At 41.3% G+C, this 12,184-nt stretch overlaps 1 protein-coding gene across 7 annotated transcripts in view; it reads left to right on the forward strand.

Moving 5' to 3' along the window:
* The window catches only part of LOC133424478 (ELKS/Rab6-interacting/CAST family member 1-like), a 156,910-nt gene that overhangs the window by 30,400 nt on the left and 114,326 nt on the right, over nt 1–12,184 (forward strand). For 4 of the 7 annotated variants that reach the window (XR_009770888.1, XR_009770889.1, XM_061715110.1 and 1 more), the window contains exons 5-9: nt 5,784–6,040; nt 6,141–6,312; nt 9,143–9,217; nt 10,545–10,700; nt 11,563–11,655. Coding sequence is in view for 4 of the 7 variants with exons in the window: in XM_061715110.1 (XP_061571094.1) it covers nt 5,784–6,040; nt 6,141–6,312; nt 9,143–9,217; nt 10,545–10,700; nt 11,563–11,655 (753 nt within the window). In the remaining 3 variants the exon portion in view is untranslated. The remainder of the gene's footprint in view (nt 1–5,783; nt 6,041–6,140; nt 6,313–9,142; nt 9,218–10,544; nt 10,701–11,562; nt 11,656–12,184) is intronic. The other 3 variants (XR_009770890.1, XM_061715112.1, XM_061715114.1) reach the window with 1 other exon arrangement.

The following is a 12,184-nucleotide window of genomic DNA, read 5'->3' on the forward strand; positions in this document are numbered from 1 at the left end:
AATGACGGATCGCCATCAGCTCGCCGTCTACATCTTCGCAAGCTTGTCAATGGTCCTCTAATTTGAGCCAGGTGGGTTAGAGCAGAGCAACAGTTTAAGCATGGAGGACAATGGGCCCCGAGGACTGGGGTTGAAGAACACTGATTTGCCTTTCAGAAGCTTCTAAAAACAAAACATCCTCACGTGGAATTTTGCAAACTCTTTATTGCCACAGTCTACATAGTGTATGTAAACTATACTTTAATAATTATTTATTTATTCATTCAATTTGGTTTTTGTTTGTTGATTATAGATTTAAAACTCCTGAATTAATAGTGGTAGCAAGAATCCAGAATGTCTACAGAAGTCGTAATGAGCTATCGTTCCTAGTGGCAAAAGACGCCGGGCTTTAGAAGGTCTCTGCTTGCATTTTTAGCGGAGCACTGAAGCATCCATCTCTTCTTCCTCTGTGCATGCAATAATGCATTTGAGCACAATTGTTTTTGAAGTCTTCCCGAGAGTTTTGCAAGAGCTAGTTCAGTCCCAGAGGAAAACATTATTGTGTGCATCCTGTCGCACGTTCTGGGATTTGAAACTTTGACACACTTTTCTGTTATATTTATATGCATATGTACAAGTGTATGACATGTGATTACACAGGGAGTGGCAGTCTTTACTTTCCTTCACTGCCACTTTGGCATCCCCGTCAGCTGGAGCGTTGCTCTCTGTCGCCGTTGCCATTTACAGAACAGACAGGGATCAAGTCCGTCACCACATCTACACCATCTACACCATCATGTCAGCTGGTCATACGTAAATATTACAATGTTGTTTTTGTATGAGGAGCTTTGTCAGCAAGTCTCATTAAGGTTTGGTCAAAACCTTAGCTTTCTGACGGGTCCTTTTTTTTATTCCTTAAAGTTGCACAAAGTTTTTTTTTAAGTCAAAGAATACGACGTTATCAAATACCCTTCTTCTTTTTATTATCCTGTAATTTCCTGGAAAACAATTTCATATTCCTGCAGCTGGCAGGCATATGCTGGTTTTTGCATGCAGATGACAATATTTCTTCATTTCAAATTTAGTTTGAGGTGATGCAGGGTGGTGCGTTTCTTTGCGCTCCTCCGACATGTCGCAGCAGAGTGAGCTTTCCCCGAACGTGATCAATGGATCCGTTTTTTTTAAAGAACCAATCAGTTGACCAACATCAGTATTTATAATTATCATATTATTATTATTTTTTTTTTTTTTTTAAATATTTTACAGTTTAAGACATGTTTTGATCAGCTGTGGCATCGTTTTATTACTTGTACGATGAGTACATGTAAACTGAAGCAGAGAAAGAACATTAAAGTGAAGAAAAGGAGGTTTTCCATCCCAGCTGTCGGATTCTCAGTCTTCAGGGAAGTCCTAGAAATGTCAGCTATGAGCCCACGTGTGTGTGTGTGTGTGTGTGTCAGGTTTTCAAGAACGGCGGGTACCTCCTTACACGCCGCCTACACCTCTTGATCACACACATATGGGAACATGAGACCCCCCCACAAGACTGGAAGGATGCCAACATTGTGGTCATCTACAAGAACAAAGGTGACAGAGCAGTCTGTGGGAACAGTCGTGGAATCTCCCTCCTCTCCATTGCAGGGAAAGTGCTGGCAAAGATCATGTTCAAGCGCCTGGAACACATCTCGGAAGCTGCTCTCCCAGAGACGCAGTGTGGTTTTCGGAAGTCTAGGTCGACCACCGACATGGTCTTTGTCTTAAGGCAGCTACTGGAGAAGAGCAGGGAACAGTGCAAAGACCTCTATATAGCCTTTATTGACCTCAGCAAAGCGTTCGACACCATAAACCGTGAGATGCTCTGGAAACAACTGGACAAACTTGGGGTACCACCCAAGTTTCTGTCCGTGCTGCAGCAACTGCACACTGGGATGCAAGCCAGAGTAATCACCGGAGACCTCCAGTCAGAGCCCTTCAAGGTAAATACCGGGGTGAAGCAAGGCTGTGTCTTGGCACCAGTGCTTTTTAATCTCCTCGTTTCTGCCATCACCTTTCTCTTCAATCGTGCCTTGGATCACAAAGACGGTGTTCATCTTGAATACCGCCTTGACGGCAATCTTTTCAACATCCGCCGTCTCCAAGCCCATACGAAGACAAAGATTTGCCGTATCTGTGAGCTACAATATGCAGATGACTGCGCAGTCTTAGCCCACAGCCCAGAGTCTATGCAGCATGCCCTCAACACAATTTCCACTCTTTACCAGTCCTTCGGTCTTCAGGTCAACACACAAAAAACTGAAATCATGTCCCAACTTGTTACCCAACCTCCCTCACCCCACAGCTTCCATATAAACGGCATCCCACTCAAAACAGTCGAACACTTCACCTACCTTGGCTCTACAATATCCTCCCACTGCTCCCTCGACACAGACATACACACCCGCATCAATAAAGCTTCATCAGCCTTTGGACGGCTTCGCAGGAGGGTTTTTGAAAACCGTAACCTCAAGGTCGGCACCAGGGTTGCAGTTTACAATGCAGTGTGCATGTCCACCTTGCTCTACGGGGCAGAAACATGGACGCCATACAGAAGGCACATAACAAACCTGGAGGCCTTCCACATCCGTTGCCTTCAAAAAATCCTTGGTCTGTCCTGGGAAGATAAAGTACCTCACTCGGAGATCCTGAAGAGCACTAATTCCAGCTGTATGGAAGCAGCTGTGGCCAAAAGGCACTTACGGTGGATAGGTCATACAATCCGACTGCCTGAACACCGCCTGCCCCGCCAAGTCCTCTACGGTCAATTACAAGACGCAAAGCGTGCTGCTGGTGGCCAAAAGAAACGCTACAAGGACTACACCAAGGACCTTCTGAAGCGCATTGCCATCAGCCCCACTCAGCTGGAAACTCTAGCGTGTGATCGCTTAGGTTGGAGAGATACTTGCGTCAGGGCAATCACACAAATAGATGACAGCAATCATCAGAGAAGGTCTGAGAGACGTGCCCAACGACATCGGAGGACAGCCGGCATTCCCCCAACGTCCGGGCTCCCCTGCCCCACCTGTGGAAGGATGTGCGGCTCACGCATCGGCCTCCACAGCCACATCAAGTGGCACCAGCGACAACAGCGCTGACGCCCCCCACCCCCCTTCCCTGCCCTGGAGCAAGCGTCGTCATCGTACACGATGGACAGCTAAGATGTGTGTGTGTGTGTGTGTGTGTGTGTGTGTGTGTGTGTGTGTGTGTGTGTGTGTTGTATGAGTCAGCAAACCAACCCACATCCACACACCAAAGGCAGGGGATGATTAACATGATAAAAAATGTTATCATCTTTCATTTGTGTCATTTAAGATGTAGAAATGAACAAAATGGGTACGACAAAGCGGGAGAGTTGCTATCCCGGCTCTCATGCAACATAAAGCAGAGACTTTTGAAATGCACAATTGCTTCAGTTTCAGCTCATTAATTTTAATCTTTATATTTTCCGTGTCATTTTTTTTTTTGCAAACGCATGGTTCATCTATGATCACTATCTACTGCTTTTGCTTTAACCTTACTCTTCCTTTATATCCAGGAATTCTTTCTTTTTATTTGCCTCCCTAGTCATCAGTCTCTTTCCTTTAATCTCCTTCTTTTGCTCGTCAGTGCTAATTAATGATTGCTCTAGGGGAGCGATAGCATCGTTGCTTTTTTAACCTTTTAACTTTCTTTTCCTTTTCCTCTTTTTTCTTTTTAATCTCCTTTTTGGAATTTTAATGCTTTCCTTCATGTTATTTCTCTCTTGACTCTTTGCTACCTGCACTGTCTGATTTTTATCTTTGTAAATACTCCGTGACTCTTGCTGTTCAGACCTGGCTGCTGGCTAAATTTTGTGCCATGCAAGTCTGTGAACATTAGCGTGACATCATCCACAGTAAAACTCTCCATTTGTCTTATTCATCGCTACACATGGCACGTCTTCATGAGCCATGACGGTTGTGATATTTATCTATTTGTTAAGACTTTTACAAAGAGGACCCGTATGGTCTTTCAATCAATGTCAAGGCCGTTTCACGGTCTCCACATCTACTCATGTGTGAGGCAGGTGGGATTTAAATTTTGTCATCTGCACCAGTACACAGAGGTTTCTGTAGTACCTTCCTCAAGCCAATAGTGCGCTATAGAAACCAAAAGCACCAAACTCTAATTTAAATATCCATTAATAGACATTTTTGAAATGCAATTATTTGAAAGAACAATGTGTTGGATTTAGTGCCATCTTTTGGCGAAGCTACAAATTGCAACCAAGGGAATAATTGTGGGCTTGAGTAACAACCCTAATATCTTGAAACTGTTCGGCTGTTGTTCACAAGGCTCTGTTCAATATAATAAATAATTGATTGCTTTTATTGTTCGTTGTTTTTCAGACATTTGAGTTGCAGAACATGTTTTATTGGGATATAAAAAAGAAGGATTTTGTCGTGATATGGACTTAAGTAAAATACAGTAGATTTACTGCAAACTAGAGTATGTTTTAATACAAAGACGTTCAAACAAAGAGGGACTCAAAAGCAATAAAAGGCCTCATCTACATGGTAAAAGTCGGTACTTAAATTTTGACTTTGGGCTGAGTGATTCAATGGCAGATATTCGTTCTTAAAAGGTTAAAAGTTTGCCAGATTTTGTGCTGGGTTGCACATTATTGAAATAAACTGCTATAAAGGTTTGAAAAGTCAATAAATCTAACAGTAAAGTTAATTTGACAACAAATAAGCCTATAAACCTTCCTTTTTTACGTATTTATTTTTTGTTTCAGAGTGTATGCATGGTGTGGAGGGGTCAATGTCAAGTAGATGCAATGACGTACGCACAGCTGTAGCATAAAAATAAGAAAAGTGTATGATTTACATAATACACTTACAGTATCTAGCTGTGAGTAGGCTCTGGCAGCCCTCTCACAGTAAATTGTGTATGGTAAACAATTAATTGATAGATTTAACAAGCTATAAGGGCGTCATTCCAATGTAGACTAACCTGAATTATAAAGTTTTTTTTTCCTTTCTTTTTTTGGATGAATCTTTAACAAATATGCCACCATGGTGTGACCTTAAAAACAAGTTTTCATTTGCATCTGATCACCAATAGAGCCCCTAAAAGTTGCATACTGTTAACATTTTGGTTGGGTGCATTCAAACATTCAAACTATTCCAGTCAGCAATCACCACAAAGATGATAATCATTTCTGCAGAAACCAAACATTCGTTTTATGATTGAAGCACCACTTTTATATTCAGCAGTGTTTCAGTGACAAGAGGATGATCTCAGCTAGTCACATGTTCTTGCTCTGCAGCTTACCTCAGCTCAACCTGGTGATCCCCAAGTGCTCGCAGTTTACCGAGATTTACTCTCACGTTAAAGGAAGAGTGCAGAACACCTAAAAAAAAAAGAGGTGAAAAAATATCATTGTTATTGATACCACACCGGTATCATTTCAGCAGGTGTTCTGGGGAGGCAGCCCGCGTTGCCTTTTTGATAATAAATGACCACAAACCAGATTCATGCAGCGAGCTGAACACCTGCCTTGTTGTGCTGTGAATTACATTTAATGGTGTTTAACTTAGATTTGTGGACAATTTGTTCCAAAATGTCTGCTTCTGGTAGAAAAAGGGTTCTTGATTTCACTTACCAATATCCATGCCAGACCTTTGCAGGTGTGACTGCACAATAAAAGATGAAAAACCATATTTCATTCTCTTTATCTCTTCAGTAAAATGCCCACGTCCACATGCTTACAGTTGTTAACCACTGCTCTCTGTCTCTCTCGCCAGCATCTTCAATGCACCATCCAGGCTTTACAAGATGAGCTCAGGATCCAGCGCGATCTCAACCAGCTCTTCCAATCCGATTACTCGGAGGCCGGTCGCCTTGGAAACCAGCCCATTTCTCCTCAAGACATGACAGAGGAGAACTTCCTGCGTCTCCACAGCGAGTACGAGCGGCAGGTCAAGGAGCTCTTCCTCCTGAGAAAGACAGTCGAAGAAATGGAGCTGAGGATAGACACACAGAAACACACACTCACTGCCAGGTAAATGTATGAAATATACATTTCCCATAAACTTCCCCCGTCTGGCAACCTGTAAACTACTGCATAACCTGTTTTGTTTTTGTTTTTACTTGTCCAACAGAGATGAGTCAATAAAGAAGTTACTAGAAATGCTCCAGAGTAAAGGCCTGTCGTCACGGGCAACCGAAGAGGACCATGAAAGAACGAGGCGACTGGCAGATGCTGAGATGACCATCCACCAACTGGAAGGCCTGCTGGAGCAAAAAGACAAGGAGATGCTTCAACTCAGAGAGGTGTGTCTGACCTGTCTAACTTGTGTATGTTTGTGTGTGAGACTGTGATTGCGAAAGAAGAAATAATGTGCTTCAAAGCATTCCCATGTGTGCAGGGGTGTGTCTTTATGTGTAACCAGATGTGAATGCACTAAAATCAAAGTGTGTCATATCCATGCAAGGCCCCTGGCAGCTTCCAGTCTTGGCTCAAACCTTCACTTTCAGTCAACACAGAATCATTTACACATGCAGAGATGAGCAGGAATGCACATTTCATGCAACCTTACTTTCTTTTCCTCCTGCCCACTGTTCTCTCTCTTTCAGTATCTTTTTTCAGCCGTTTTAATTTTACTTTTTTTGTGTTGTTTGTTAATACAACAGCACCCCCTAGTGGTTAAATGCTGTTTATGAATAATGAGTCAACAAGGCGCAGCATTTAGCTCTTCATTCAGTGCACCAAATGGCAAGGATTTGTTCTGATACATTTATACTAAATACATTCCTTATACAAATTCATGAAAATTCATGCAGTGTTCTTTTTTTTATCTGATAATGTTGTATCTGAAAATGAAGGGGGAAAAGGGAAACGTTAAACTGCAACAATAAGGAAATTATATTTTAGATATTTGCTGCACACAAACATTTTTTTAAATGTTTTTAAAACATTTTTAGCAATTACAGTTGACAAATAATCACTACTCACTACTCATTCCCTGACTCATATTTCATCACATTGCATCAGTGTGCTAGTTAAGTATCCTGTTTTTTAAGCTCCTTTTGATAACAGAAATTGTACAGTACATGATGGGAAAGATCCCAGTGGAGCTAAAATTCAAAACTTGCATTGCCAACTTTTGCTTCATAGTTGAAACATTACACTGAGACTTTGATAAGTTCACTAATTACTATTCTGGTCCTTGTGACTTCCTACATCCGTGTTTTTGATTCTTAAAACTGTCCCTGGTGGAGCTGGAGCTGCTGGGCCCTTAACAGAAGGCACATGAAGACGCTGAAGGCTGAACTCAAGTACACTAAATTCACTTAAAATTAGGAATTAATTATTTTATGTGTAAAAGAAATCAAATTTTGAACACAAAAGCACTCACTATGACCTCCCTCAGTGAGGGACTGTGGCTCCCGGTTGGGAGCCACTTAGCTGGTAAGTAGGCTGACAAATAATAAACTGGTGGTGGAAAAAGTGGATGGATTCAGCTGGCATGGGAATGCCTCGCTATCCTCCGGGTGGCCCGGAAGAGCTCTACTTAGGTTGCTGCCCCCGTGATCTGAATTTGCAAAAATGGAAATTGATGGATGGATGAAAAAACTGAATTTTAACAGCTCAATTAATAATGTTTCAATACTGTCCTGCCTGCCTAAAGAGTAAATAAAAGTTGCTTGCTACTGTAATATTTGCTTGGACACATGTCAAACCAAATATTGCATACAACCAAGCAAGTGCAACATCTGTTAAGACGTACCTAAGACTACTGAATTTAATGACAGTGACTGTGCAATAATTAACAGTGAGTAAACGTTAACATTGGTGCATCCTTTATGTCTATTAGATTTAGATATAAAGATATAAAGATACATGTATAATTTCCAATTTTGTCAATAATAGTATCCATTATTGCAAAGACAGAAATGAATACGTTTTCAGGAAGTATGTGATTGTCTGGGCACTTCTGCCAGTGGCTCATACGATGGCACCCAATGTCCCCTTCACGTGTTCGGGTTTTTATGCTTCCTGGCTTTTGCATTAGCCGTCTTTGTTAGCGTCTAGTGTGCAAAGAGAAGCAGTGAAGCATACACTGCTGTCCTCCCTTCTGCTTTAATTCCCTCCCTCTCTTTCACTCCTCCTCTCTGTCCTTTCCTTTTCTTTTTGTGGCCTTACATCTCCCGCTACACTCCCCCTTCTTCATTCCCCTGTGTGCTAGCACTTCATTTGATAAGAGAGTTGGGATCTAGTACTAACCACAGGATGGATGGGATTTTGTTAAATTTTGCGTGGTCAATTTCAGGAACACTTTCAGATAATCAGATACTGGCTGGGAAACCAGCGTGGAACTACCAATGATATTATTTTATGAAAAGCTTCTGCCTGCTTCTGGTGGGGACATCAGCTGGCATGCTCGCGAGTTTCATTTTCAACATTCTGAAGCTTGAAAGACTGGATTTCATCCTTTTTTTCATTTTTTTAAAATATTGAATTGTTTGGTTTAATTTGGACTTCTAAATCCTTTTATTTTCCATTTAAGCTTCTGAACTAATTCACTGAATTAGCGTCATTGCAGCCTGTCAGATTTGTTCGTGCCCTCACATCTAAATCTCGTCAGCTTACTTGGCCTCATTCCTCGCAGTTCAGATGATGTCAGATATCCGGATTGACCCAAGGAGGCTAAAAGCCAGCGTTGCTGCTCAAGGAAGACATCACCTCCCTGCCTCTCCCTCTTTTCCCGTTTCTCCTTCCATCCCTATCCCACCTTCTTTCCATGTTTCTCCACCTTTCTTGCCTTCTCATCTCTCCCCATCACACCATCCCCCATTTCCTTCCTCGCCCTTCTTGCCTGCTCCTTCTCCTCCCCCCAGGCGCCACTCAATCCATCCAGTCACCCCCCCTTCATCTTGCCCTCCCCACCTTCCCTCCTTCGTTGTTGCCTCTTTGGTCCATCTATCCCACCATCAATCCATCCAGCAATCGCCACTCTTCCCTGCGCCCCGTCCAAGGCCTACACCCTCCATCCAGCCCTCCTGTCATCTCTTTCCATCAGCTGTTTACTCTCCTGGTCTACAACCATCTCCTCCTCCACTCCATCCTTCCTCTGACCATCCTGGTGTGTGTGTTTCTCAGGAGCTGCACAGGAGATATGAAGCAGCTCCAGAGTCAACAAAGACCAAGGCCCTGCAGACAGTCATAGAAATGAAGGTAAGCGTGGTCGTGCAAGCTGTTCAATATAAAGTTACAGTATATATGTGTGTGTATATATATATATATATATATATATATATATATACATACATATATATATATATATATATATATATATATATATATATATATATATATATACATACATATATATATATATATATATATATATATATATGGAGTGCATTATTATTATTATTCTGTGTGGAGATTTTCCGCAACAGGAACTTGGATACTAGTCAGGCTGGACAGATGGATGAGGCACATGAATATAGAGTGATCCTCAGTGAGAACTTTACCCAAGAGCCCAGAATATCAGGCTGCTGCAAAGGTTTTTAACAAAACAACATTCAAAGTATTCTGAGAGGAAGTCACATTCTGGATTTTTGAGAGTGAGACGTTTCCAAGGGAAGTCTGTTACAAGCTTCCCCCCTGTCCATCATTTTGATTGACTGAATAATAATAATCCCGTCAGTATTGGTTCCTGTAATTTTCCTGTAAAACTTTCAAAGACTCAGTTAATTTGAACAGTCTAACATAAAAAAATATTTTATAAGAAATTAAGTTAAACTGTCCCAGCTGACCTGATGTTACCTTGCCTGAAGTCTTCTGCATGAACTTGAAGTGAAGGGAGTTTTGGCTGCTGACTGTCAATAGATTGTGCACCTTTGCTTCATACGGAAATCCTTTAATTGCTTTTATAAGTATTGCTCTGAAGCCTGGACCCATGCTACGCTGCTACAGTAATTGCCATTACCACTTCATGCAGTGTTTTGAAATCAGTGGACATTCTTCCTATGAAGTGATGAAGAGAAAATCTGCAGCACGTTTGCTTTGCAACAAGGGCACTGCTGCACTCCTCTCTGTTTTCACAGATTTAGGAGTTATCAGCAGCTGGATAGCAAAATGCATTGATTGTTGTGTTAAAGTCAGCCTCAAGAAAAGCTAATGAATAATGCACACTCGATCCATCTCCCTCCTAAATGTTGCCCGGTAGAAGAAAGCAGGTGAAGCACTGAGGGCTACGAAGGTTCATGACAGTTGAATCACTTTATTTTATTGGTCACACTTACACTGGATTGCATATAATACTGTATATTCAAGGTTAAGTCATTCTGTGTTGTAGATATGAAAAATAAAAAAACAAGAAGGGCTTTGCGTTTACAAATTTTAATTCTAAAGTCAGTTTATACCTTGTGAACTTTTATTCTCCGTGCATTTCCACTAGGCATTATCCCTTTTTATTACTATTGACAGTATCTGTGGTCCAGAGTAAATCAAACCTGCTCTGATCTCTTAGCATATGGATGTGTTTTCCCTGCAGGATGCAAAGATCAGCTCGATGGAGCGTGGCATGAGAGACCTGGAGGAGGAGGTGATGATGCTGAAGTCCAACGGAGCTCTGAGCTGCGAAGAGAGGGAGGAGGAGATCAAACAGATGGAGGTCTACAGATCCCACTCCAAGTTCATGAAGAACAAGGTAATCAATGCATACACAAGTACACAGAAATACCAACGTTCAGGAGCAGACTGACTGATACAATAAATGATAACCCGTGTAAACAATTTGCAACTGGAGGTTACGTATAAAACTGAAGGTAAAATACCTGCAGTAGAAAGAAGAAATTGATGTACTCGTTCATTTTTCAGTAAAAGAAAATGAGGGATTAAAACACGTGTTCCACGATATTTCATAAATTATATAACTATCATCAGAATGTTTTAATTTCACAATCACATTTGTCTTGTTATTTTAGTTATAATCAACATTTTATTGTTTGCATTTTTTGTCATTTGTTGCTCTCTTATTTATCAATGTGCTTTTGCATTTTTGACAGCTAACATGCTGTACATCATGAAAAGATCTCGTGTCCCTTCATTGCATTTTTGGGTCCGGTTGAATAGTCAAAGACCACAGCCAGGATTTGAAGTTTTCAATGTTGTTCATTCAAACAATAAAAAAACAGAACAATACGGTCTCGCTGTCCTGCCTCCATATTTAGGGATCACATCTAGTACGACTTGATGAAAATAATCAGGCATGAATTTGACTAAAGTGGCTGCAGGGTTTTCTTTCATAAAAGATTTTTTTTTTAGCTAAGTGTGATTATAAACGGAGCACTGAAGCTTCTTTAATCAGCATGTTGATGATTTATGCAGCACTCATATCCTAGTTGAGACTTAGAAACAAAAATGAAAAAGAAAAAGACTATTCGACTGGACCCTCCATCTCACCTCACTGGTGGGAGAAGCTAAGGCATGAGGAAGGAGAACAGGTCACGGAGACGTGAGGCCACGCTAGCCTTATAAGATGCACGTATGACGCCCTCCTCTCCTGCCAGGTTGAGCAGCTGAAGGAAGAGCTAACTCACAGCCAGTCAGAGAAGGAGGAGCTAAGGCATCGAGCCGATGAGCTTCAGCAGGAGGTGTCTGCAGTAAGAGACGCACCTCAGTGTCTGTTCGCTTTTTCTCTCTGCCTTTCCATCTTTCTTTCTGAAGGGCTGACGCTGCTTGAGTAGTTTGTCTCCAGTATTATTCCTGCAGTCTGGTTGTCTGTTCAGATACCAATATACAGTACAACTATAACACTCAAATATCCACATTCTATACAACAGCCAGAAACTATTTAATCACAGAGTTTCAGAGCAAAATGGATGCCTGTGTCCATGCTTGACATATTTTTTGATATATTTAAAAATGATCAGTTTATATTCCATGAAGTCACTTGATAATAGACTGTTTTCAGATTTATTTTAAACACCTTATTAACATCCCATAACTGTACCAACCAAAACCAGATCTAAAGAAATGGCAAAGATGACAGTAATTATTTAAAGACAATTGTGTTCATTGCACTTGTTACATTCATATGAACTAGAAAGAGGATCATATTCTAACGGTGCTGTTTGTTAGATCTGTGGACTTTGCAGTTATAGTTGTTTCTTCATTCTGAGTGAGTCAACT

This window comes from Cololabis saira, chromosome 23, assembly GCF_033807715.1.
Source record: "Cololabis saira isolate AMF1-May2022 chromosome 23, fColSai1.1, whole genome shotgun sequence".
Taxonomy (NCBI): Eukaryota; Metazoa; Chordata; class Actinopteri; order Beloniformes; family Belonidae; genus Cololabis; species Cololabis saira.